The 23,842-nt window shown below is 45.2% G+C and overlaps 2 protein-coding genes across 6 annotated transcripts in view; one reads left to right on the top strand and one right to left on the bottom strand.

Annotated features, from left to right (window-relative positions):
* The window catches only part of LOC119961757 (cyclin-dependent kinase 2-like), a 125,754-nt gene extending 105,447 nt beyond the window's left edge, over positions 1–20,307 (bottom strand). Inside the window, exon 1 of one of the 5 annotated variants that reach the window (XM_038789018.1) lies at positions 19,911–20,307. In XM_038789018.1, the coding sequence (XP_038644946.1) occupies positions 19,911–20,026 (116 nt within the window). In that variant the 5' untranslated portion in view covers positions 20,027–20,307. The remainder of the gene's footprint in view (positions 1–19,910) is intronic. The other 4 variants (XM_038789016.1, XM_038789017.1, XM_038789015.1 and 1 more) reach the window with 4 other exon arrangements.
* tbccd1 (TBCC domain containing 1) overlaps positions 20,242–23,842 on the top strand; it is a 106,432-nt gene continuing 102,831 nt past the window's right edge. The window contains exon 1 of the mRNA XM_038789009.1: positions 20,242–20,311. The gene's annotated coding sequence lies outside the window, so the exon portion shown is untranslated. The remainder of the gene's footprint in view (positions 20,312–23,842) is intronic.

The following is a 23,842-nucleotide window of genomic DNA, read 5'->3' as shown; positions in this document are numbered from 1 at the left end:
AAAAATCTGAGCACATCACTTCACATATTTTAATTTTCAGACACTGGTTTGTGACTGTAATCTTCAGCAATAGCTTATTTAGTTTCCTGTTGATAATTAATTTCAAAGGAAATTGGATAAGTAGAGGAAAATAAACTTTTAAAAAAAAAATAATTTTTATTCAAATTTTGTTACAAAATATATAACAACAAACAGTAACAAACAACAATAAAACAACATAATAAGCATAACACCCCCAAGACCGTACCAACGCATATATATCGAGCCCTCCCACCCCCGGTAAAGAACAAGAGAACTTGAAAATAAATAAAATAAACATAGTCAACACCCCCCCCACCCCTGTTTTCCCCCCCTCCCCAGGTTGCTGCTGCTACTGACCTAGTTCCCTATCGTTGAGCCAGAAAATCGAGGAAAGGCTGCCACCGCCTAAAGAACCCTTGTACCAATCCTCTCAGGGCGAATTTGACCTTCTCCAGCTTAATAAAACCCGCCACGTCATTGATCCAGGTCTCCACGCTTGAGGGTCTCGCATCCTTCCACTGTAGCAAGATCCTCCGCCGGGCTACTCGGGACGCAAAGTCCAAAACACCGGCCTCTCTCGCCTCCTGTACTCCCGGCTCCACCACAACCCCAAAAATCGCGAGTCCCCAGCTTGGCTTGATCCTGGATCCTACCACCCTCGACACCGTCCTCGCCACCCCCTTCCAGAACTCATCCAGTGCCGGGCATGCCCAGAACATATGGGCATGGTTCACTGGACTCCCAGAACACCTGACACACCTGTCTTCGCCCCCAAAGAACCTACTCATCCTAGTCCCGGACATATGGGCCTGGTGCAGCACCTTGAATTGGATGAGGCTAAGCCGCGCACATGAGGAGGAAGAGTTAACCCTCTCCAAGGCATCCGCCCATGTCCCATCCTTGATCTGCTCCCCCTCCCACTTAGCCTTTAGCTCCTCTACTGACGCCTCCTCCACCTCCTGCATTACCTTGTAGATATCAGATACCTTCCCATCCCCGACCCCCGAAAGCACCCTGTCCCTCACCCCCCTCGCGAGCAGCAAAGGGAATCCCTCCACCTGCCGCCTAGCAAACGCCTTTACCTGCAGGTACCTGAACATGTTCCCCGAGGGGAGCTCAAATTTCTCCTCCAACTCTCCCAGGCTCGCAAACCTCCCGTCAATGAACAGGTCCCTCAGCTTTCTGATGCCCGCCCTGTGCCACCCCAGGAACCCCCCATCAATGTTCCCCGGGACGAACCAGTGGTTCCCCCTTAGCGGAGCCTCCATCGAGCCCCCCACTTCCCCCCTATGTCGCCTCCACTGCCCCCAAATCTTGAGGGTAGCCGCCACCACCGGACTCGTGGTATACCTCGTAGGAGGGAATGACAACGGCGCCGTTACCAGGGCCCCCAGGCTTGTGCCTCCACAGGATGCCATCTCCAACCTTTTCCATGCTGCCCCCTCCCCCTCCATCACCCACTTGCGCACCATCAACACATTGGCCGCCCAATAATACCCCAAGAGGTTGGGTAACGCCAGCCCCCACCATCTCTGCTCCGCTCCAAGAAGACCCTCCTCACCCTCGGGGTCCCATGCGCCCAAACAAAGCTCATAATGCTGCTAGTCACCCTCCTAAAAAAGGCCCTAGGGATAAGGATGGGCAGGCACTGAAACAGGAACAAGAACCTCGGGAGCACCGTCATTTTGACGGACTGCACTCTACCCGCCAGCGACACCATGTCCCACCTTTTAAATTCCTCCTCCATCTGCTCCACAAGCCTGGTAAAATTAGGCTTGTGGAGAGTGCCCCAACTCCTGGCCACCTGCACCCCCAGGTACCTAAAACTCTTCACTGCCCTCTTAAACGGGAGCCTACCAATTGCCTTCTCCTGATCACCGGGGTGCACTACAGACACCTCGCTCTTACCCAGATTCAGCTTATAGCCCGAGAAGCCCCCAAACTCAGCCAACAGCTCCATCACCTCCGGCATTCCCCCCACTGGGTCCACATACAGCAGCAGGTCGTCCGCATACAGCGATACCCGATGTTCCTCCCCACCCCGCACCAGACCCCTCCACCTCCCCGACTCCCTCAACGCCATAACCAGAGGTTCAATTGCCAGTGCAAAAAGCAAGGGGGACAGGGGGCACCCCTGCCTGGTCCAACGGTAGAGCCTGAAGTACTCTGACCTCCTTCCATTAGTAGCTACACTCGCCATCGGGGCCTCATAAAGCAACCTCACCCATTTGATGAACCCCGCCCCAAATCCAAACCTCTCCAGCACCTCCCACAGGTACCCCCACTCAACTCTATCAAAGGCCTTCTCTGCATCTAGCGCCACCACTATCTCCGCCTCCCCTTCAACCGCCGGCATCATAATAACATTTAACAACCTCCGCACATTCGTGTTAAGCTGTCTTCCCTTGACAAATCCTGTCTGATCCTCATGTATCACTCCGGCACACAGTCCTCTATCCTGGTGGCCAGGATCCTCGCCAGCAACTTAGCGTCCACATTGAGGAGCGAGATTGGCCTGTATGATCCACACTGCAGGGGGTCCTTATCCCGCTTCAGGATCAAAGAAATCAGCGCCCGTGACATCGTCGGGGGCAAAGCCCCCCCCCCCCCCCATGTCTCATTGAAGGCCCGTACCAACAGGGGGCCCACCAGGTCCGCATACTTTTTATAAAATTCCACCGGGAACCCATCCGGCCCTGGCGCCTTCCCGGACTGCATTTGGCCAATCCCCCTGACTAGCTCCTCCAACTCATTCGGCGCCCCCAGCCCCTCCACCAGCTCCTCCTGCACCTTTGGGAAACGTAGCCTGTACAGAAAGCTCTCCATCCCCCCCCCCCCCCCCCCCCCGCGTCTCCGACCAGTACAGTTCCTCGTAAAAGTCCCTAAAGACCCTGTTCACTTCTGCCCCCTTCCGCACCACATTCCCACCCTTATCCATCACTCCACCAATTTCCCTAGCCGCATCCCGCCTGCGGAGCTGATACGCCAGCATCCTGCTCGCCTTCTCCCCATACTCATAAACCGCGCCTTGCGCCTTCCTCCACTGTGTCTCCGCCTTTCTGGTGGTCAGCAAGTCGAACTTGGCCTGCAAGCTATGCCGTTCCCCCAACAATCCTTCCTCCGGGGCCTCCGTGTACCTCCTATCCACATCTAGGAGCTCCCCCACCAGTCTCTCCCTCTCTCTCCTTTCCCTATGGGCACGGATGGAAATCAGCTCCCCCCGGATCACTGCCTTCAGAGCCTCCCAAACCATCCCCACCCGGACCTCCCCCGTATCGTTGGCCTCAAGGTACACCTCAATACTTCCCCGGACACTCCTACACACCTCCTCATCAGCCAGCAACCTCACGTCCAGATGCCACAGCGGGCGCTGGTCCCTCACCTCCCCCATCTCCAGATCGACCCAGTGCGGAGCATGGTCTGAAATTGCTATGGCCGAATACTTGGCATCCTTCACCCTCGGGATCAATCCCCTGCTCAGAATGAAAAAATATATTCAGGAGTAAACCCTATGCACATGGGAGAAAAAGGAATACTCCCGCGCCCTCGGCCTCCCAAACCTCCAGGGATCCACCCCTCCCATCTGGTCCATAAACCCCCTCAGCACCTTGGCCGCCGCCAGCCTCCTACCCGTCCTTGAACTGGGCCGGTCTAGTGGGGGATCCAGCACCGTGTTAATGTCTCCCCCCATGATCAGGCCCGCCGCCTCCAGGTCCGGAATGCGGCCCAACATAAAGCCAGCGTCATCCCAATTCGGGACATACACGTTTACCAGCACCACCTTCTCTCCCTGCAGCCTACCCTTCACCATAACAAACCTGCCCTCCTTGTCCGCCACCACCTCAGACGCCTCGAACGCCACCCTCTTCCCCACCAGAATCGCCACCCCCCGGTTCTTCGCATCTAATCCTGAATGGAAAACCTGCCCCACCCACCCCTTCCTCAGACGAACCTGGTCCGCCACCTTCAGGTGGGTCTCCTGGAGCATAGCCACGTCCGCCTTCAGCCCCTTCAAATGAGAAAATACCCTAGCCCGTTTAACCGGCCCATTCAGCCCCCTCACGTTCCAGGTGATCAGCCGGATCAGAGGGCACCCCGCCCCCCTCCGACTAGCCATAGCTCATCGACTGCTCGCCCCAGGCCAGCACACCCCGCCTGACCCGTTCCCCATGACGATAGCGCCTCTCCTCTACCCCCCGGCCCACACCAGCTCCTTCCTGGCCATTCCAGCAGCAACCCGGTATCATCCCCCCCCCCCAGAGGAAAATAAACTTACAAGGCGACAGGAACAAAATGATCAAAGGGAATGACTTAAAACTATTTAAGGAGAAATAGTGTACCATTTAGTTTATATTGCTTTTTCAAATTCATTCGAAACTGCATCTTCACACTTCTTTCTCTGAAGTACATTTCACCTGCTATGAAACTACTCATTTCTGAGTAGTCTAAGTCCTACTGTCTCCTCACAATTCAGAACATTTGCACATTGTGTCATTTGCAAACTTTGAAATAATGTCCAAGTTATTAATATATATATCAAAAAGAACAGTGGTCAACACAACATATATCCTCCACAATCTGAAAGACAACCATTCACAACCACTTTCTGTCCTTTGGCCAACTTTGTATCAATGCTGTCAGTTTCTGGTAATCTCAATTTTACCAACAAGTCTATTATGGTGCATTTTATTAAATTGACATACACATCAACTGCACAATCTTTATAATCCTCTCAGAATCATAGAATCCCTTTGGATAGCCCAATTGCTTCACAGCTCCAGGGTCCCAGGTTCGATTCCGGCTTGGGTCACTGTCTGTGCGGAGTCTGCACATCCTCCGGGTGCTCCGGTTTCCTCCCACATTCCAAAGATGTGCAGGTTAGGTGGATTGGCCATGATAAATTGCCCTTAGTGTCCAAAATTGCCCTTAGTGTTGGGTGGGGTTACTGGGTTATGGGGATAGGGTGGAGGTGTTGACCTTGGGTAGGGTGCTCTTTCCAAGAGCCGGTGCAGACTCGATGGGCCAAATGGCCTCCTTCTGCACTGTAAATTCTATGAATTCTATGACTGTGGGAGGAATCTGGAACACCCGGAGGACACCCATGCAGACACGAGGAGAATGTGCAAACTCCACACAGTCACTCAAAGTTGGAATCGAACCCGAGTCCCTAGCGATGTGAGACAGCAGTGCTAATCACTGCCACCGTGCTGCCCATCTAATTTCATCATAGAACAATGACAGCGTATTATGCATTTAACAAAGCCATCTAGGTTGTCATTTATTGACTCAGGATTTTCCAACTGAAAGTCAATTCCGTCCTGGAATGTATTTTCTAGACTTGTTGCAAAATTGAAATTTGGCTCATTGTCCAATAGTTAGTAGATTTATCAGAGATGAAATATTTTCAATCCTCCAGTCCTCTAGTACTACACCAGTATCAAAGGAAGATTGAAAGAGTGTGACCATGGTCTGATCTATTTCTAACCTTGCTTCTCTCAGCAACCTGAGATACAACCATTGACCAGAGGATTACTACTTTGCATTACCAAACTTTTAAGTTCTTATTCAATTTATTTACCCCACTCTCCTCCTTTGTTACTGAGACATTCAAAATATCTTCTTCTGTGATAGCAGGTGCAGAGTGCTCAGAGAGGGATAAAAAGGGAGGGAGGGGCAAATTTGGTTAGAGAAGCAATTGGAGCTGTGAGGAGGGATGGTATGTTAAAAGGATCATCAATAATAATATAATAATAATAATCACATATTGTTGCAAGTAGGCTTTAATGAAGTTACTGTGAAAAGCCCCTAGTCGCCACATTCCAGCACCTGTTCAGGGAGGCTGGTACGGGAAATGAACCCACGCTGCTGGCCTTGTTTTTGCATTAAAAGCCAGCTGTTTAGCGCACTGTGCTAAACCAGCCCCTAATTGAGGCCATATGAATTGAGTTTAGGAACAAAAAGGGACAGTCACGATACTCTGTGTGTACTTTAGACTCTCAACCAATCAGAGGGAGATAGAAGAGCAAATATGTTCTCTAAGAAGTGCAAAAACAGTGGGGCAGTAATAGTAGGGGGTTTTAACTACCCCGATATTATCTGGGATAGTTTTAGTGCAAAAGGAATAAAGAGAACTGAACTCTTAAAGTGCATTTAGGAGAACCTTCTTGACCAATATGTAGCAAGCCCATCAAGAGCGGCTGCAGTTCTGGACTCAGTTTTGGGAAATGAAGTGGGCGGGTGAAAGGAGTGGCAGTGGGAGAACATTTTGGCGGTAGTAATCATAATTCAGTTAGTTTTAACATAATTATAGGAAAGAACAAAGATAAAACAGGAGTTAGAATTCTAAATTGGGGCACAGTCGATTTTATTAAGCTGAGGAGTGCAAAGTGAACTGGAAACAGACACTCGATGGTAAATCGGTGTCAGAGCAGTAGGGGGCATTCAAAGGGCAGATTCAAGGGGTTTAGAGTAAACATGCCCCCACAAAGAAAGGGTGGCCTCCTAGAAGTCATAGAATTTACAGACTAAGATAAGGCAGAAAAATAAAGCTTAAGTCAGACACTGAGAACTCAACATTGTAGAAAACCAAGAGTATAGAAAGAGGAGTAAAATCAAACAGGAAATTAGGAAAGCAAGGAGAGGGCATGACAGAATATTGACAAGCAAAATCAAGGAGAACCCAAAGGATGTTTTATCGATACATTAAGAGCAAGAGGATATCTAAGGAAAGGTCATATCTGACTAATTTTATTACATTTTTTGAGGAAGTAGCAAGGAGGATTGATGAGGGTGGTGTAGTTGATGTGGTTACATGGATTTTAGAAATGCTTTTGACTGGGTCCCACATGGCAGATTAGTAAAAAAAAGCCTATGGGATCTGGGAGAACGTATCTTGTCCGGTACAAAATTGGCTCAGCAGCAGGAAACAAAGGACAATTGGTCACAGATGTTTTTATGACTTGGAAGGCTGTTTCCAGTGGGGTTCCGCAGTACTTGGTTTGCACCATATATTCATGATTTGGACGTAAATGTAGTTAGAATTATCAAGAAGTTTGCAGATGACAAAAATTGGCTGTGTGGGATAGCAAGGAGGATTACTGTAGGCTGCAAGAAGATGTCACCGGACAAGTTAGTTGGACAGAAAAGTGGCAAATGGAATTCAACCTAGATATGTGCAAAGCGATTCACGTGGGGAGATTAAACAAGGCAAAGGATTACACAATAGATGGGAGGATACTGAGAGGTGTAGAGGCATATGAAATCCTTTCAATTAGCCGAGGCATAAAATACAAGAGGAGGAAGATCATGCTGAAAATATATAAAACATTTAAGTTTTATGTTCCACGCCCATAGATCCCTCAAAGTTTCCACCCAGCTTGATAGGGTTGTTAAGAAGGCGTATGGTGTGTTGGCCTTCATTAACAGGGGGAGTGAGTTTTAAGAGCTGTGAGGCTTTACTGCAGCTTTATAAAATCCTGGTTAGACCACACTTGTAATATTGTGTCCAGAAAAGATGGAATTGCATTAGAGAGGGTACGGAGGAGATTTCTGAGGATACTGCCAGGACTGGAAAATAGCAGATATGAGGAAAGATTGGATAGGCTGAGATTGTTCTTGGAATAGTGGAGTCTGAGTGGAGATTTGATTGAGATGTACAAAATTGCGAGGGGCTTGGATAAAGTGGATGGGAAGGACCTAAATTAGCAGAGATACCGGTTTCTAAGGGACGTAGATTTAAAGTGATTGTTAGAAAGATTAGAGGGGATATGAGGAAAATATTTTACATCCAGAGGGTTGTGGGGGTCTGGAACTCACTGCATGAAAGGGTAGTAGAGGCAGAAACCATCAATTCATTTAAAAAGTGTCTGGATATGCACATCAAGTGCCGTAACTTGCAAGGCTGCAGACCAAATGCTGGAAAGTGGAATTAGGCTAGGTGGCCCAATTTTGGCCAGCGCAGCCATAATGGGCCAAGTGCCCTCTTTCTGTGCTGTAACCGTTCTATGATATCTGAGCTATGCCTTATGCTTCCACAAATTTATTTTTGGTACATAATAATTTTATGTCCTGCTGCTGCTATGATCATCCCTTTTTCCTTCTAAGACTTGAGTGTTCCTTTAATGTTACCTCCATGACAAATTTGCATATTTCTGAACAAACAGGACATCCTGAACGAGGAGCGTGAACACATAGGTACTAACGACATAGGCAGGAAGAGTAATGAGGTCCTACAGAAGGAGTTCAGCTAAACACGCGGCTAAACCAGTGGTGTAGGAGGGAGGGTTTCAAGTTTCTGGACCATTGGGATCTCTTCTGGGGCAGGTGCAGCCTGTACAAGAAAGATGGGTTGCATCTAAACTCGAGGGGCACCAATATCCTGGCTGGGAGGTTTGCTCGTGTCACTCTGGAGGATTTAAACTAATATGGTAGGGGGGTGGGAACCAGTGTTAGCTTAGAAGGTGCCATAACTGAAGGGGAAATAGAGAACAAAAATAAAAGAACAACATCACCCTCAGGCAGAGCAAAAAAGTGACAAGGGTGAGAATGAAGGTGGTCAATGCAGGACTGAGGGTATTATACTTTAATGCGCGCAGTAGATGGAACAAGGTAAATGAACTTGTTGCGCATATTGAAATTGACCGGTACGATATTGTGGGCATCACAGAGATGTGGCTGCAAGGGGATCAGGGCTGGGATCTAAATATACAAGGATTTGTGTCCTATCGAAAGGACAGACAGATGGGCAAAGGGTTAAAGAAGTTAAATGGGCAAAGAAGTTAAATGATAGCAAGGAGCAATATAGAATCAGAAGGCATAGAATCTCTGTGGGTAGAGTTGAGGAATCGCAAAGGTAAAAAGACCCTGATGGGAGTTATGCACAGGTCCCCTAGCAGTAGTCAGAATCTGGGGCAGAAAACAAAATCGGGAGATAGAGAAAGCATTTCAAAAAGGTAATATCACAATAATCATGGGAGACTTCAATATGCACGTGGACTGGGAAAATCAGGTTGATAGTGGATCCCAAGAAAAAGAATTTATGGAATGTTTAAGAGATGGGTTTTTTTGAGCAGCTTGTGGTAGAGCCCACTAGGGAACAGGCAATTCTAGATTTGGTGATGTGTAATGAGGCAGACTTGATTCGGGATCTTAAGGTGAAGGAACCCTTCGGGAGCAGTGACCACAATATGATAGATTCTACCCTACAGTTTTGAGAGGGAGAAGCTGGAGTCAGATGTAACGGTATTACAATTAAATACGGGTAACTACAAAGACATGAGGGACGAGCTGGCCAGAGTTGATTGTAAAAGGAGCCTAGCAGGGAAGACAGTGGAACAGCAATGGCAGGAGTTTTTTGGGATTATTTGTGAGGCACAGCAGAAATTCATCCCAAGGAGGACACATGCTAAGGGCAGGACAAGGCATCCATGGTTGACGAGGGAAGTCAAGGACAGCATAAAAACAAAAGGAAAAAGCATACAAAGTGGCATGGTTAGTGGGAAGCCAGAGGATTGGGAATCCTTTAAAAGCGAGATGACAACTAAAAATCCAATAAGGGGAGAGAACATGAAATATGAGTGCAAGCTAGCTAGTAATATAAAGGAAGCTAGGAAGAGTTTCTTTCATATATAAAAGGTAAGAGCGAGGCAAAAGTAGACATTGGACCATTGGAAAATGTGGCTGGAGAAATAATCATAGGAAACAAAGAAATGGCAGATGAACTGAATTGTTACTTTGCACCAGTCTTCACGGTGGAAGACACCAGTGGGATGCCAGAGGTCCATGAGAATTAGGGGGCAGAGGTGAGTGCAATGTCCATCACTAATGATAAGGTTCTGGGGAAACTGAAAGATCTGAAGGTGGATAAGTCACCTGGATGGATGGATTGCACCCCAGGGTCCTAAAAGAGATAGCTTCCCAGAGGAGGACTAGAAAGTAGCTCATGTAACACCGCTGTTTCAGAATGGAGGGAGGCAGAAGACGGGAAATTATAGGCTTCTTAGCCTGACTTCGGTCATTGGTAAGATTTTAGAGTTCGTTATTAACGATAAAATCGCGGAGTACTTGGAACTGCATGGTTAAAATAGGACCGAGTCAGCGTGGCTTTGTCAAAGGGAGGTCATGTCTGAGGGGGCAGCACGGTGGCGCAGTGGGTTAGCCCTGTTGCCTCATGGCGCCGAGGTCCCAGGTTCGAATCCCGGCTCTGGGTCACTGTCTGTGTGGAGTTTGCACATTCTCTCCGTGTTTGCGTGGGTTTCGCCCCCACAACCCAAAGATGTGCAGAGTAGGTGGTTTGGCCGCACTAAATTGCCCCTTAATTGGAAAAATGAATTGGGTATTCTAAATTTTTTTTTTTTTTTTAAATGTCTGACAAATCTGTTAGAGTTTTTTGAGGCGGTTATAAGGAAGTTAGACAAAGGTGAACCAGTGGACGTGATTTATTTCGATTTCCAGAAGGCCTTTGACAAGGTGCTGCATAGGAGATTGTTAAATAAGTTAAGAGCCCGTGGTGTTAAGAGTAAGATCCTGGCATGGATAGAGGATTGGCTGACTGGCAGAAGGCAGAGAGTGGGGATAAAGGGGTCTTTTTCAGGATGGCAGCCGATGACTAGTGGTGTGCCTCAGGGGTCTGTGCTGGGTCCACAACATTTCACAATATATATTAATGATCTGGAGGAAGGAACTGAAGGCACTGTTGCAAAGTTTACAAATGATACAAAGATCTGCAGAGAGACAGGTAGTATTGAGGAAGCAAGGGGTCTGCAGAAGGATTTGGACAGGTTAGGAGTGTGGGCAATGAAGTGGAAAATGAACTACAATGTGGAAAATTGTGAGGTTATGCATTTTGGAAGGAGGAATTTAGGCATTGACTATTCTCTAAATGGGGAAATACTTAGCAAATCAGAAGCACAAAGGGACTTGGGAGTCTTTGTTCTCTTAAGGTTAATGTGCAGGTTCAGTCGGCAGTTAAGGTGTGGTGAATTCATACTGTATTGTAATTCACACTGTATTGCATTGCATTATATTATGTCCTTGTGGGCTCTGTATGTGAGCTGTTGCGCAGCTCTGCCCATAGGGGGAGACGAGGAGCTTGTACTGGGCTCCACCCTTGGCTCCGCCCATGGCCCCTCCCACTACTGAAAGTATAGGGTGCTGCAGTCGTGAGCCTGCCCTCAGTTCTTCTGGTCGCAGGCAAGCTCAGTTATAAGACTATTAAAACCACAGTTTACTTCCAATCGTGTCTCTAGTGAATTGATGGTCACATCAGAAGGCAAATGCAATGTTAGCATTCATGTCAAGAGCGCTAGAATACAAGACCAGGGATGTACTTCTGAGGCTGTGTATGCTCTGGTCAGACCCCATTTGGAGTATTGTGAGCAGATTTTGGCCCCTTAACTAAGGAAGGATGACCTGGCCTTGAAAGGGTCCAGAGGAGGTTCACAAGAATGATCCCCGGAATGAACAGCTTGTCATATGAGGAACGGTTGAGGACTCTGGGTCTGTACTCGGAGTTTAGAAGCTTGAGGGGGGATCTTATTGAAACTTACAGGATACTGTGAGGCCTGGATAATGGACGTGGAGAGGATGTTTCCACTTGTAGAAAAAACTAGAACCAGAGGACACCATCTCAGACTAAAGGGACGATCCTTTAAAACAGAGATGAGGAGGAATTTCTTCAGCAGAGGGTGGTGAATCTGTGGAACTCTTTTCCGCAGAAGGCTGTGGAGACCAAATCACAGAGATAGATAGGTTCTTGATTAATAAGGGGATCAGAGGTTATGGGGAGAAGGCAGGAGAATGGGGATGAGAAAAGTATCAACCATGATTGAATGGCGGAGCAGACTCGATGGGCCGAGTGGTCTAATTCTGCTCCTATGTCTTATTTCTATGATCCAGCACGCCATTGCACATATGGAGTCAAAAGACCAGATTCAGTCTGCCATTGAAACTGAGTTACAACACAGGATAATTGTATTTTTTTCGTGAATAGTCATACATTCCACCTTTATTTTTTACTTGATATTACTTACATGGTTAAATAAAAATACTTATGGAAATTGGTGAGCAAAGTTGGTTGCAAATAAGAGTTTTTATGCCGCAGATTATGGTGCTGGGAATGACTTGCACATTTAACTGATGTATGTTTCAAGGCGCACAAGAAGCCCAAGTTGGACAGGAGAATCTGCAATTTAAATATGTTGAAAGATAATTAACTGAAGACTTAACCCTGCATTCTGTCCTTAACTGCCAGTGCAATTTTTCAGAATATTTTAAAATTGCCACGGTCACCAAAGGAAAAGCAAAGTGGGGATTAATGGGCTGTGAAATTCAACTGGAAAGCCTTCAGATATTGAACCAGGAAAACTGTTTGTTTACCTAAGTGAAAGGTTTTTGCTCACAGCATTTGTTCTGAAAGTGCCTTCACTGTTTTGGTGATGATTTCCAAAATTTAGGAGGTAATTTCTGCAACCATGGACTTTTTTGACGTTATTTGCACTTCCTAGCTGTCAGCCCTCTCAGCAGCATGGGAGCAGCTTATGTTGCTCTACCTTGGATTTCTGAATGGGAAGTAGCTGAACAGTAACAACACCAAAAGCACCATTCGTCACCTGTTGCTCAACTATGATAGAGGGGATAAATGCAGAACTCAAGCTTTCAGAAGATGATACCTCTAACACAATGTACACTGACAGAGGATCTTCATTCTGGACATGATTGAATAATAGTGCTTCAGGTGGCTAAGATGTTCTCAGAAATTGGCTCTGAAATCTGCTGCTTCCTGAATAAAGACTTCCTGTCCTGTGGACCAGGTTTCAGTTAAGATCACTATCATTCTGAATTTCTTTGTCTCTGGCTCATTCCACAAGCATCTGGCAGTCAGAGAAGAGGAAAAAACATACTAGATCTAGCTCTGCTGAAGCGAAGGGGGTAAATAGGAAATGGAAAAGAAAAATTGGGTAGTTTTCAAGCGTTTAAAAGCATGTTAATTGTATAAAATTAATTGCAAATGTTCATGCACCACAAACTTTATTATAAGTTCCCATTGATTTTACACAATTTAATATTTTAAGAGAAGTTATAATTATGCAAAGTTTAGAATGGAGGCGAATAATATATTTTTATATAAAATGAAGTGTTTGTGAATGGTAGTAGAATAGATGCATGTTGCTCTAAAGCAAACATATCAAACTGTATCAAAGCATCTTCAGATACAATAAGAGCTGCCAAAGACAAAAAGGTCTCAATATTTTTGTGACAAGAAATCTGGTAATTATACCACTATATGATCTATAGTGAATGCAAATGTTTCTGGGCTTCAAATAGATGAAAATATTTCACTTCAAATGGTTGAAACATTAGTTCTCCCTTTGTTTACTTTCTAATACCATTGAGGCTCTGGACCAATGCATTTGTATCAAATCGCCAAAGTGACCTCAGAATTTCATCATTCAATGTAGTTTGTGCATGTAGGACAGGATAAAGTCTATATTAACAATAGAACATGACCTTGCTTGGCTTATGTACATGTGAAGTGAAGCAAACGACTACAGCAGTTTTTCACAAACTATTTTCCAATGTGACCCTATTGAACTCACTACTGTAGCACCTTCTCAAGGGCAATTAGGGTTGGACAACAAATACTGGCGTTGCCGGTGATGCACACATCCCATGAACGAATATATAAAAAATGCTTGAAAATGATTATGACCCAAGGTTCCAGCAAAAACAGCAATAAAGCAGCATCAACATATATTATCACATAAATCATATAGATCATCTTATAAATATAATAATCTATGTTTTAAAGTATTTTGCACAAATGTTAATGGCCCGTAACTTCCGGCTAGTGGCAGAAAATCACAGGCCACCAATTCTGAGAAGGAAAATTGCGCACTTACCTGCGCTCAGATATCGCAGGGTACCTTCCTCTCGGTGCGGCAGCCTCGGGCCTCCAGCTCGACACTCTGCACAGGCTCCAGCGCAGCGCAGGTGTGTATCCCCATCCCCTTAAGACAGGGCCAGGTTGGGAACAGCAATTGAGGGCAGGCATTTAAGTTGCAGGTAATTATATTGAAGACAAGATGTTTAATAAGTGTTTTCAAGGTATGTAAAGTTTTTAAAAAATAGTTTTTCTTGCACTCTCTTTTATACAAGCATTGTAGTTGTTATTGTTTCTTTTAATGTCATTTTTTTCCATGATTAAAGACGATTATTTATAAGTGACCATAGAACCTGTGAAATCATTTAAATCTGCACTATATTATGATATAACTTTACGTGTGGTATGCTTAAAAGTGTTTGTATGTTTTTATCTGGATTATGATCATAAGATTTTAAAATCGCCCCAGGGCTTTTTGCTGTCACTGTCCTTGTAACATCTGATATTTTGTGATTTGTGTTCATAGTCACGTTCTGTGACTCCAAATGCACTTTCTACAGTAAAGTACCGTTTTAATGGAATGAGTAGCCTCATGACAAACCAAAGTTTAAAAAAAATTAAAATGTATCTTCCTTTCACTTTATTCGCATTTTAAACATATAAATGATAAACACTAATAATATAAAACATTAATCTACCAAACAAATGTCTCACAATGTCTCCTGCCTCTGCTTGATGATCCTGGACCAAGAAATAAAAGTGCAAATAAAAAGGTGTAAAAACATATCTAACATCGAGGCAAATCAACCAGGTTAGCACTGTCCATTTAATGTGCATTCAGCAGGTCCAGCGCTTCACCCAATCTGCCAAAAAAAAGTGGGCCAGGAGTTTGAACGCCACGTGTCGTCGCGTCGCGCATGTGCCACGGTCCAGCGACTTAAGTCGGGGATCCTACAGGCGGTTACGGATCAATATTTTACATACACGTCAGTTTCAGCTATGTTTTTCATATTGTTTGGTGTCAGAAAACTCACTGAAGATCTTCTCCCCTCCACCACACGGACACATACCCCTTATCGCAAACATTTAAGAACATATTTGTTTAAAAGCAGGAGTTATTTAACTGTCCAGAAAAGGCTGCTGATTCCTATAAGTCACGTGCTTATGATAATGAAATAAACTTGAAGTGCCTTATAAACAAAGCCTACATAATTTTACGATTTACATTCTAGTAACATGAGAATTGTCAAGATGTTGAAGCAAAAGGTAAATTTATAAAATCAAAAATCTATTGGAAAACAATGCTTGAAATTATATTTGTGTTTTGCAAAATAAAAATAAACTATATCAGGCTGTGTTTCTGCCAGGATGAAAACTCCTCCTTTAAAGGCACTGACTCAGACAGAGTAGAATCATAGAATTTACAATGCAGGAGGCTATTCGGCCCATCGAGTCTGCCCGGCCCTCAGAAAGAGCAGCCTACTTAAGCCCACGCTGCCACCCTATCCCCGGAACTGCACCTAAAGTTTTTGGACACTAAGGGCAATTTATAATGGCCAGTCCACCTAACCTGCACATCTTTGGACTGTGGGAGGAAACCGGAGCACCCAGGGGAAACCCACGCAGACACGGGGATAATGTGCAGACTCCGCACAGACAGAGACCCAAGCCGGGAATCGAACCTGGGACCCTGGAGCTGTGAAGCAACTGTGCTAACCACTATGCTACCGTGCTGACCACGCCACCAGCAATCCAATGTCTGGTCTAAATGGTCGTTCTTTACATGTAAGCTTAAAAAATGAGTGTCAATGGGCTACTTAGTCACAGGGGCCATCACAGCCAAGCCACTGCAATCATCAACCTAATTTCACACTCATCTGTCATGCAACACACCCATCCTATATCTAATGTCCAACTCCCCAGCCTCCATGTCTGAGGTCCAAGTCACCCGTCCACGTGTCTGTTGACCAATTCCTTATATCCAGAATGTCTCATGTTCAACCTCCAATTCCCATACCTTACCAGCAATATCCACCTAACTTTAGTATACTCTCAGCTGCCTGACTCCTTGACTGATAGCCAGCTATTCAATCTAACTGGTAGCAGCTGTAAAACCATAAAAAAAATTAATCAGCCCCTGCCGTTAAACTGTCTAGGAAACCCAGACTTCCAAGAGACTAAATCTCAAATCCTGCCTCAGTTATCGTGGCTAGTGTTTACTCTGCAACTGCTAGCAATCAATTCCATGGTAAAATTAAAGCAGGACGTGTTTTAGGAAACTGTCAGGTGGGCCCTGCTTTAGATTATTTAGGGAGAAGTACTGAAATTAGTCATTTCTTAATTTCCTCAGTCCTTGTCCCCTCTAGTATCCTGGGAATGGCTGTAGCTATAGACACGGAAAACAGATGGGTATAGCCTGGCACGAGGCTCAACGATGACTTTCTGGATAGTACTCTGGCCTAATTACCGGCATACTGTTGCATAATTTTCTTCTTCTCCTCAGCCTCCTGGAAGATGTCACCACAAATATTTCACTACAGCTGAAAGTTTCCTGCATGGTGGTGAGCAGGATTGGCCAGAATAACTCTTCTAGCTCCTCCAATCACACATTTGGTCTCTGGATGGTCAGGATAGTATTTGTGATTGGAGGATCTAGAACAGGAGCGTGGGAGACTGAATCTGTGACTGGACGAGCTGGAGCAGGAGCTTGGACAAAACAGAACTTGCGATTGGAGGAGCTGGAGCATGGAAGAGACAAAATCTGTGACTGGAGAAGCAGCTGTCTTTCCTGTATCTGTTGTTCCTCTTCCAATCAATGATCTGCTATCAATTCACACTTTCAGCAACTTGGTTTCACAGATAATTAACAGTTTAAACAAAAACACTGACAGTTGCTGAGAGCGAGAATGACATTCAGGCAGCTTGTGGTTGGCCGACTTTAAAAAAGGGAACGCAAGTGGGAACTGCTGTTTCCGACAGTGTTATCCTTGTGCTTTTCCGGCGATCTTAAAGAAAACTCAGAATTGTTAGTTCCTATTCTTTTAATACACCTGCTGGAACACCATGAAGCTGCCCAAAGATTGGAAGCACCATTTTCTACTTGCGGCAACTATCAAAACTAACAGTTTTGATAGTTTCAAAAGCTAGTCTTTTGGGTCTGAAGGTTGAACATACATGTGAATGCAAGAATTAGGAGCAGGAGTAGCCCCACCCTCCCCGAGTCTATTCCACCATTCAATAAAATCATGGCTGACCCAATTGTGACCTCAATGCTATTTTCCTGCCTAGTCCCAATACCATTTGACTTCCTTGTTAGTCAAGAAGCTTTTAGCTCTGCCGTTAAAATATTCAAGTACCCTACCTATACTATCCTCTGCGGAAAAGAGTTTCATAGACTCACGACCCTCAGAGAAAATAAATAGGCTTCTCGCCTTGTTCTAAATGGGAGACTCCTTATTTTGAAATTGTTTCCCTTAGTTCTGGTCTCCCACACAAGGGGAAATATGCTCCCAGCATCCACGCTGTGAAGTCCCATCAGGTGTGGAGATGCTGCCGTTGGACTGGGGTGAGCACAGTAAGAAGTCTTACAACATCAGGTTAAAGTCCAACAGGTTTGTTTCAAACACTAGTTTTCGGAGCACTGCTCCTTCCTCAGGTTTCTCAGGCTCCCTCACCTGAGGAAGGAGCAGTGCTCCGAAAGCTAGTGTTTGAAACAAACCTGCTGGACTTTAACCTGGTGTTGTAAGACTTCTTACCAAGTCCCATCAGAATCTTATTTGTTTCAGTAAGATCACCTCTCATTCTTCTAAATTCCAATGGAAAAGGCTCAAGCTGTCCAATCTTTCCTCATAAAATAACCCCACATCCTAGGAATCAGTCAAGTGAAGCTTCTTTGGACTACTTCTACTGCAATTATGGCCTTTCTTAAGTAAGGAGACCAAAACTGTACACAGTACTCTGGATGTGGCCCCACCAAAGCCCTGTACAACTATAGCTAAACACCCCTACATTCCTCTTGCAATAAACAACATTCCATTTGCCTTCCCTAATCACTTAATGTACTTGCATGCTAACTAGAATCATAGAATCCCTACAGTGCAGAAGTAGGCCATTCGGCCCATCGCGTCTGCATCGACCCTCCAAAAGAGCACCCTACCAAGGCCCCCACCCAATATTTGGATTAAGGGGCAATATATCATGGATAATCCACCTAAACTGCACATCTTGGGAGGAAATCGGAACACCCGGAAGAAACCCATGCAGACACAGGGAGATGGTGGAAACTCCACACAGTCGCCCAAAGTCAGAATCGAACCCGGGTACCTGGCACTGAGACAGCAATGCTAACCATTGTGATGGATAAAAAATTGAATAACTAAAAGAAAGCAGAAAGTAGGCACAAATGGGTAATTTTCAGGTTGACAAGATTTAGAGTGGTTGCCACAAGCATCAGTGCTTGGGCCTCAACTTATATCATAGAATTTATAGTGCAGAAGGAGGCCAATCAGCCCATAGCACTGATACAGCAATGCTAACCACTGTGCAACATGTTTATGATTAATGTACCAAGTCACCCAGGCTCCTCGGTACCTCCCAATTTGGCAATCTCTCCATTTAAGTAATATGTGATTTTTTTTATTCTGCCTGCCAAGGTTGACAAGTCCACATTTTCCCACATCATACTCCATCTGCCAATTTTTTGCCCATTCACTTAACCTATGTCCCCTTTGCAGACTCCTTCTGTCCTCTTTACAACATACTTTCCCACTTTGTCACCAGCAAATTTAGCAACTATACCTTTGATCTCTTCTTCATCCAAATAATTTATATATTTTATATTATATATATGCACAGTAGCTAACATAGTTGCTTCACAGCGCTGGGGTCTCAGGTTTGATTCCCGGCTTGGGTCACTGTCTGCACGTTCTCCGTGTCTGCATGGGTTTCCTCCGGGTGCTCCGGTTTCCTCCCACAGTTCAAAGATGTGCAGGTTAGGTGGATTGGCAATGCGAAATAGCCCTTAGTGTCCACAAGGGTTAGATGGGGTTACAGAGATAGGGCGGAGGTGTGGGCTTAGGTAAGGTGCTCTTTCCAAGTGCCGGTGCAGATTTGATGGGCTGATTGGCCGCCTTCTGCACTATAAATTCTATGATACAAGTTGAGGCCCAAGCACTGATGCTTGTGGCAACCACTCTAAATCTTGCCAACCTGAAAATTACCCATTTGTGCCTACTTTCTGCTTTTTAAAATTTATTCAATTTTTTATCCATCACAATGTCACCGCCTACAAACAATCCCTTCATCCACATCATTGATATAGATAGTAAATTGTCAAGGCATCAACACTGATGCTTGTGGTCACGCCACTTCTTACATCTTAGAACACGAAAATGACACATCGACTCTGTTTCTGGTTAGCTAACCAATTCTCTATCTATGTTAATGCATTATCCTCTGCACCTTGTCAAATGCATTCTGGAAATTGAATTGTACCACATCCACAGGTTTCCCTTTATCCACGATGCTTGTTACTTCTTCAAAAACTGTCAGAAATCAGTCAAACACTATTTCTCTGGCACAAAACCATATTGACTCTCAAAAACTGTCAGAAATCAGTCAAACATGATATCCTTTTCACAATGCCATGTTGACTCTGCCCGATTGCATTGGGTCGAAAGGAAGATGCCAATTACGGATTTCCAAAACCACCTGTCTGAAATCCATCATTTACTTCTCTCAATGCCATTCTCCTTGATTTTGTCTGCAGCAAAACAAATCCAAACATATAATAATGCATCAAACACAGATGTGCATTACCGTTAATGTGTGTGAATATGTGTATGTAATTTAAAATGCAAGGTTTCAAAAGCTAATCAATAAAGTACGAATATTCAGGCAGCGAAATAGGACATAGGGGACTTCTGCCAGCAGAAAATACTCGACACTTCATAAAGTCACTAGTCATCAAGTTATTTTATTAGTTTTCATTTTGGTAATGAACGTAACTCACGCGTCCAGCCTTATTTTTTTCAGTGCCACCATCTCTCCTGTGACTTTATTCATTGCTTTGTAGACCACGCCATAGGTCCCCTCACCGATCTTCTCCACTTTTTGAAAGTTGTCCATTGCGCCCCCGCTCTTTGAACTCGAGTCGCCGCTACTCTTGTTGTTGTTAACACTGCCGCTCCGCGCGGCACCCACTCCAGTCCCAACCGTCACCCCGCGCGCTACTGGTGCTTTCCCGCCTGTTCGCCACACAAGCACGCTTGCTACTGGCTCCGTGCGACGTTAAGGCAGTGACGCTATGACGCTCCCTGGCAAAGTGACTGCAGGGACAAGACGCGCTGGGAGCTCAAACCGTCAGTCAACATCCATCACCCGGCCTCGTACCAAGTTAGCCAGTTGGATAAGGTACTGCAAAGGGGGTGGGGGCAAAAATACCACTGGGATCGGTGAGCTTTTACGGTCCGACCAAATATCCCAATTCACGTCGAACGCGTTATTCCAGCCAAGTACGTGTTATTACGCAGAAACTCACAGCAACAAATCATTAACACATCTCTGATCACTTTTATTTAGCTCAAGACCTAGGATATAAACCCAGTGTAAACCTCTTCTTAAAATATTGACATACAGAACCTTAAAGATCGTGACGATAAGTGAAAATAGAAATAGCGCTCTCATGTGTTTGCCAGCCCTTCAGCATTGTTCTGAAATCTCAAGCAATTAAAGCTTGATCTGGACAGTGCTTGGGCTTGAACATTTTACTTTTAATTTTTTTCGATAACTACTGAAAAAACGTGTTCTGTAATGGAGAAGCGGGAGGAAGAGGGGATGAATTTTTTGAAGACTACGAATACATTCAACCAGAGTTGACAACCCTGGTGTAAAACCTTAGACTATGTAATCTCCTTAAAATTCGGACTGTAGATTTATACACACGTTTTTACAACTGAATACTGGTGTAGCAATAGTTCAGACGGTTTTGCGCTTTAACTCCAGACTTAAGCATACAAAAGGGTGACATTTCAGTGAAGTACTGGAAGAAAACTGCACTAAGTGGTGCAGTCTTTCAAATGAGCTTTCAGTCCTGTGCTATCAACATTATGTATTTTTCTAGTGCATTTAACATGTCAAAACAGCCCAGAGAGCTTCATGAGAGCATAAGAAAACAAAACATACCACCGAAGACATAGGAGATGACCAAATACTTGATTGAAGAGGTAGGAAATGAAGCTGAAAAGGTGCAGAGAAAATATTCTGAAATTTAGGGCCTTTATAATCAGTGATGGTCAAGAGACCAGAATCAGAAGAACATAGAACAGTACAGCACAGAACGGACCCTTCGGCCCTCGATGTTGTGCCGAGCTTTGTCCGAAGAGCGCAGATATCGTGGAGGGTTGTGGGGTTGAGATTACAGAGATAGGGAGGGGGATGGATGAATTTGCAAACAAGGACAATAATTTTAAAGCTGACCAGGTCGGCAAGCACAGGGGTGGATAAGCAAACATGACTTTGTCATCTAACACAATGTCCGAACTTGCACCAATACAGAATGTGGAAGGCTAGCCTGAAGTGTGTTGGAATTGTCATGGCTAGAGGTAACATCGGTATGAAAGAGGGTTTAGCAGCAGATACATGGGCTGGTTTAGCACAGTGGGGTAAACAGCTAGCATGTAACGTGCTGCCGTGATTCCCGTTTATTTTTCAATGCCTGCCAATTTTGCTGCCAAAGGCAATTTTTAGAGGGATTAAAGAGATGATTACCTCGTTCATATGGGAGGAAGGTGGCCAGAATTTAAAAAGTGCTACTACAGAGAGGAAGGAAGGCAAGGGGTTTAGGTCTTCCGAACCTGATGTATTATTGCTCGGCGCCGAATGTGGAGAAGGTACGGAGCTGGGTCAGAAGGGTTGACTCCCAATGGGTCAGAATGGAGGAGAGTTTGGGTAGGGGGTCGGGATTAAAGGCACTAGCGACAGCGCCGCTCCCAACCGCCCCAGAGGGATACTCAGGGAGTCCGGTAGTAATAGCTTCGTTGAGAATTTGGAGGCAGTTTCGCCACCACTTCGGATTGGGGGCAGGGTCAAGGAAAATGCCGATTCGGGGGAACCATAGATTTGAGCCAGGGAAGTGGGATGGAAATTTTCAGAGATGGGAGGAGAAAGGAATTGGGACACTAAAAGATTTGTTTCTTGGGGGCCGTTTTGCGGGATTGAAGGAGCTGGGAGCGAAGTATGGGCTGGAGCCATATTTAGATACATGCAGGTTCGAGACTTTGCCAGAAAGGAGATACAGAGCTTCCCAGTAGAGCCAGCTTCCACATTGCTGGAGTAGGTGCTGATGACAAGGGGGCTGGAGAAGGAGGTAGTGTCGGCAGTTTAGAGGCTATTTTGGAGGAAGATAAAGGTGCCGCTAGAAGGGATCAAGGCAAAGTGGGAGGAAGAGTTGGGAGAGGGTAAGGAGGATGGGTTCTGGCGTGAGGTGCTCTGGAGGGTGAACATCTCCACCTTGTGTGCTAGATTGGGGCCGACACAGCTGAAGGTGGTGTATAGAGCGCACCTTACAAGGGCGAGGATGAGCCGGCTCTTTGAGGGGATAGAAGATGTATGTGAACATTTTGGGGGGGGGGGGGGGGGGGCACAGATTACGTTCATATGTTTTGGTCCTGTCCAAAGCTGGAGGATCAGTGGAAGGAGGTGTTTAGGGTAATCTCTAAAGTGGTGCACGTGAAACTGGACCCATATTCGGGGTGTCGGACCAGCCGGGGTTGGAAACTGGCGCGGAGGCAGATGTTGTAGCCTTCTCCTCGTTGATCGCCCGAAGGCAGATACTGTTAGGGTGGAGATCAACCTCTCCACCCTGTGCCCTGGCCTGGCGGTGGAACCTGCTGGAATTCTTGGAAAGGTCCAATTTGAACTGAGGGGAAGGATGCAGTGATTCTACAATTCATGGGCGTTATTCATTCTGCACTTTCGAGAATTAGATCACATTGAATATTAGGGAGGTTGGGGCTGGGAGAGTTGGGGGCGGGGAACTGTATGTGATAATGGTGACTTATGGGTGACTCCTCTTTGTCATTTGTTTATGTTAACATGCAGGCTAATTTTTGGGGGTTTGGTGGGAGGATGGGACCATTGTTATTGATATGGGGATTATTGTTTATTGTTGGGTGTAAATTTGGGAGAAAATATGAAAAAGGAGAATAAAAAAATTAAAACAGCTGGCTTGAAATGCAGAAGGCCAGCTGCGCGGGTTCAATTCCCGTACCAACCTCCCCGAACAGGCGCCGGAATGTGGCGACTAGGGGCTTTTCACAGTAACTTCACTGAAGCCTACTTGTGACAATAAGCGATTATAATTATTATAAGCTGAGATCCGGACACCCACGGGTGATGTTATGGAGGTGAAAATAGATGGTTTTAGTTGCTATGTATTTGAAAGCACATTATAGGGTCAAATATTACACCAAGGTTGCAAATAGTCTAGTTTTAGTCTCAAGACAGTTGCCAGGAAGAGGGATGAAGTTGATAGCTCAGGAATGGAGTTTGAAATGGAGCAAAAGCAATGGCTTCAGTCTTTCCACTATTTAATTGGAAGAAGTTTCTGTTATTCTTACATCAGTTGGATGTAAAAGATCCTTTGGTACAAGCAAGGATATTCTCCCTTGTCCAGACCAATATTTATTTTTTAAACACGGTGAAAACCACATTATTTGATCATCGCATTGCTGCTTGTTGGGAACTTGCAATGAGCAAATTGGCCACTGTGCTTCCTACATTACAAGTAACCATACTGGAAAATACTTCCTTAGCTGTAAAACATTTTGAGATGTCCTAAGGACATGAAATACCAACTAAAACTGATGAGGTCTAAAACAAAGTTTTACCTAAACCAGGCACTAGGCAATCTCACTTTTGCCAATTAAGTCATTTTTAAAAATG

This window comes from Scyliorhinus canicula, chromosome 2 (genome assembly GCF_902713615.1).
Source record: "Scyliorhinus canicula chromosome 2, sScyCan1.1, whole genome shotgun sequence".
In the NCBI taxonomy this organism is placed as follows: Eukaryota; Metazoa; Chordata; class Chondrichthyes; order Carcharhiniformes; family Scyliorhinidae; genus Scyliorhinus; species Scyliorhinus canicula.
This window is presented reverse-complemented; position numbering and strand designations above follow the sequence as displayed.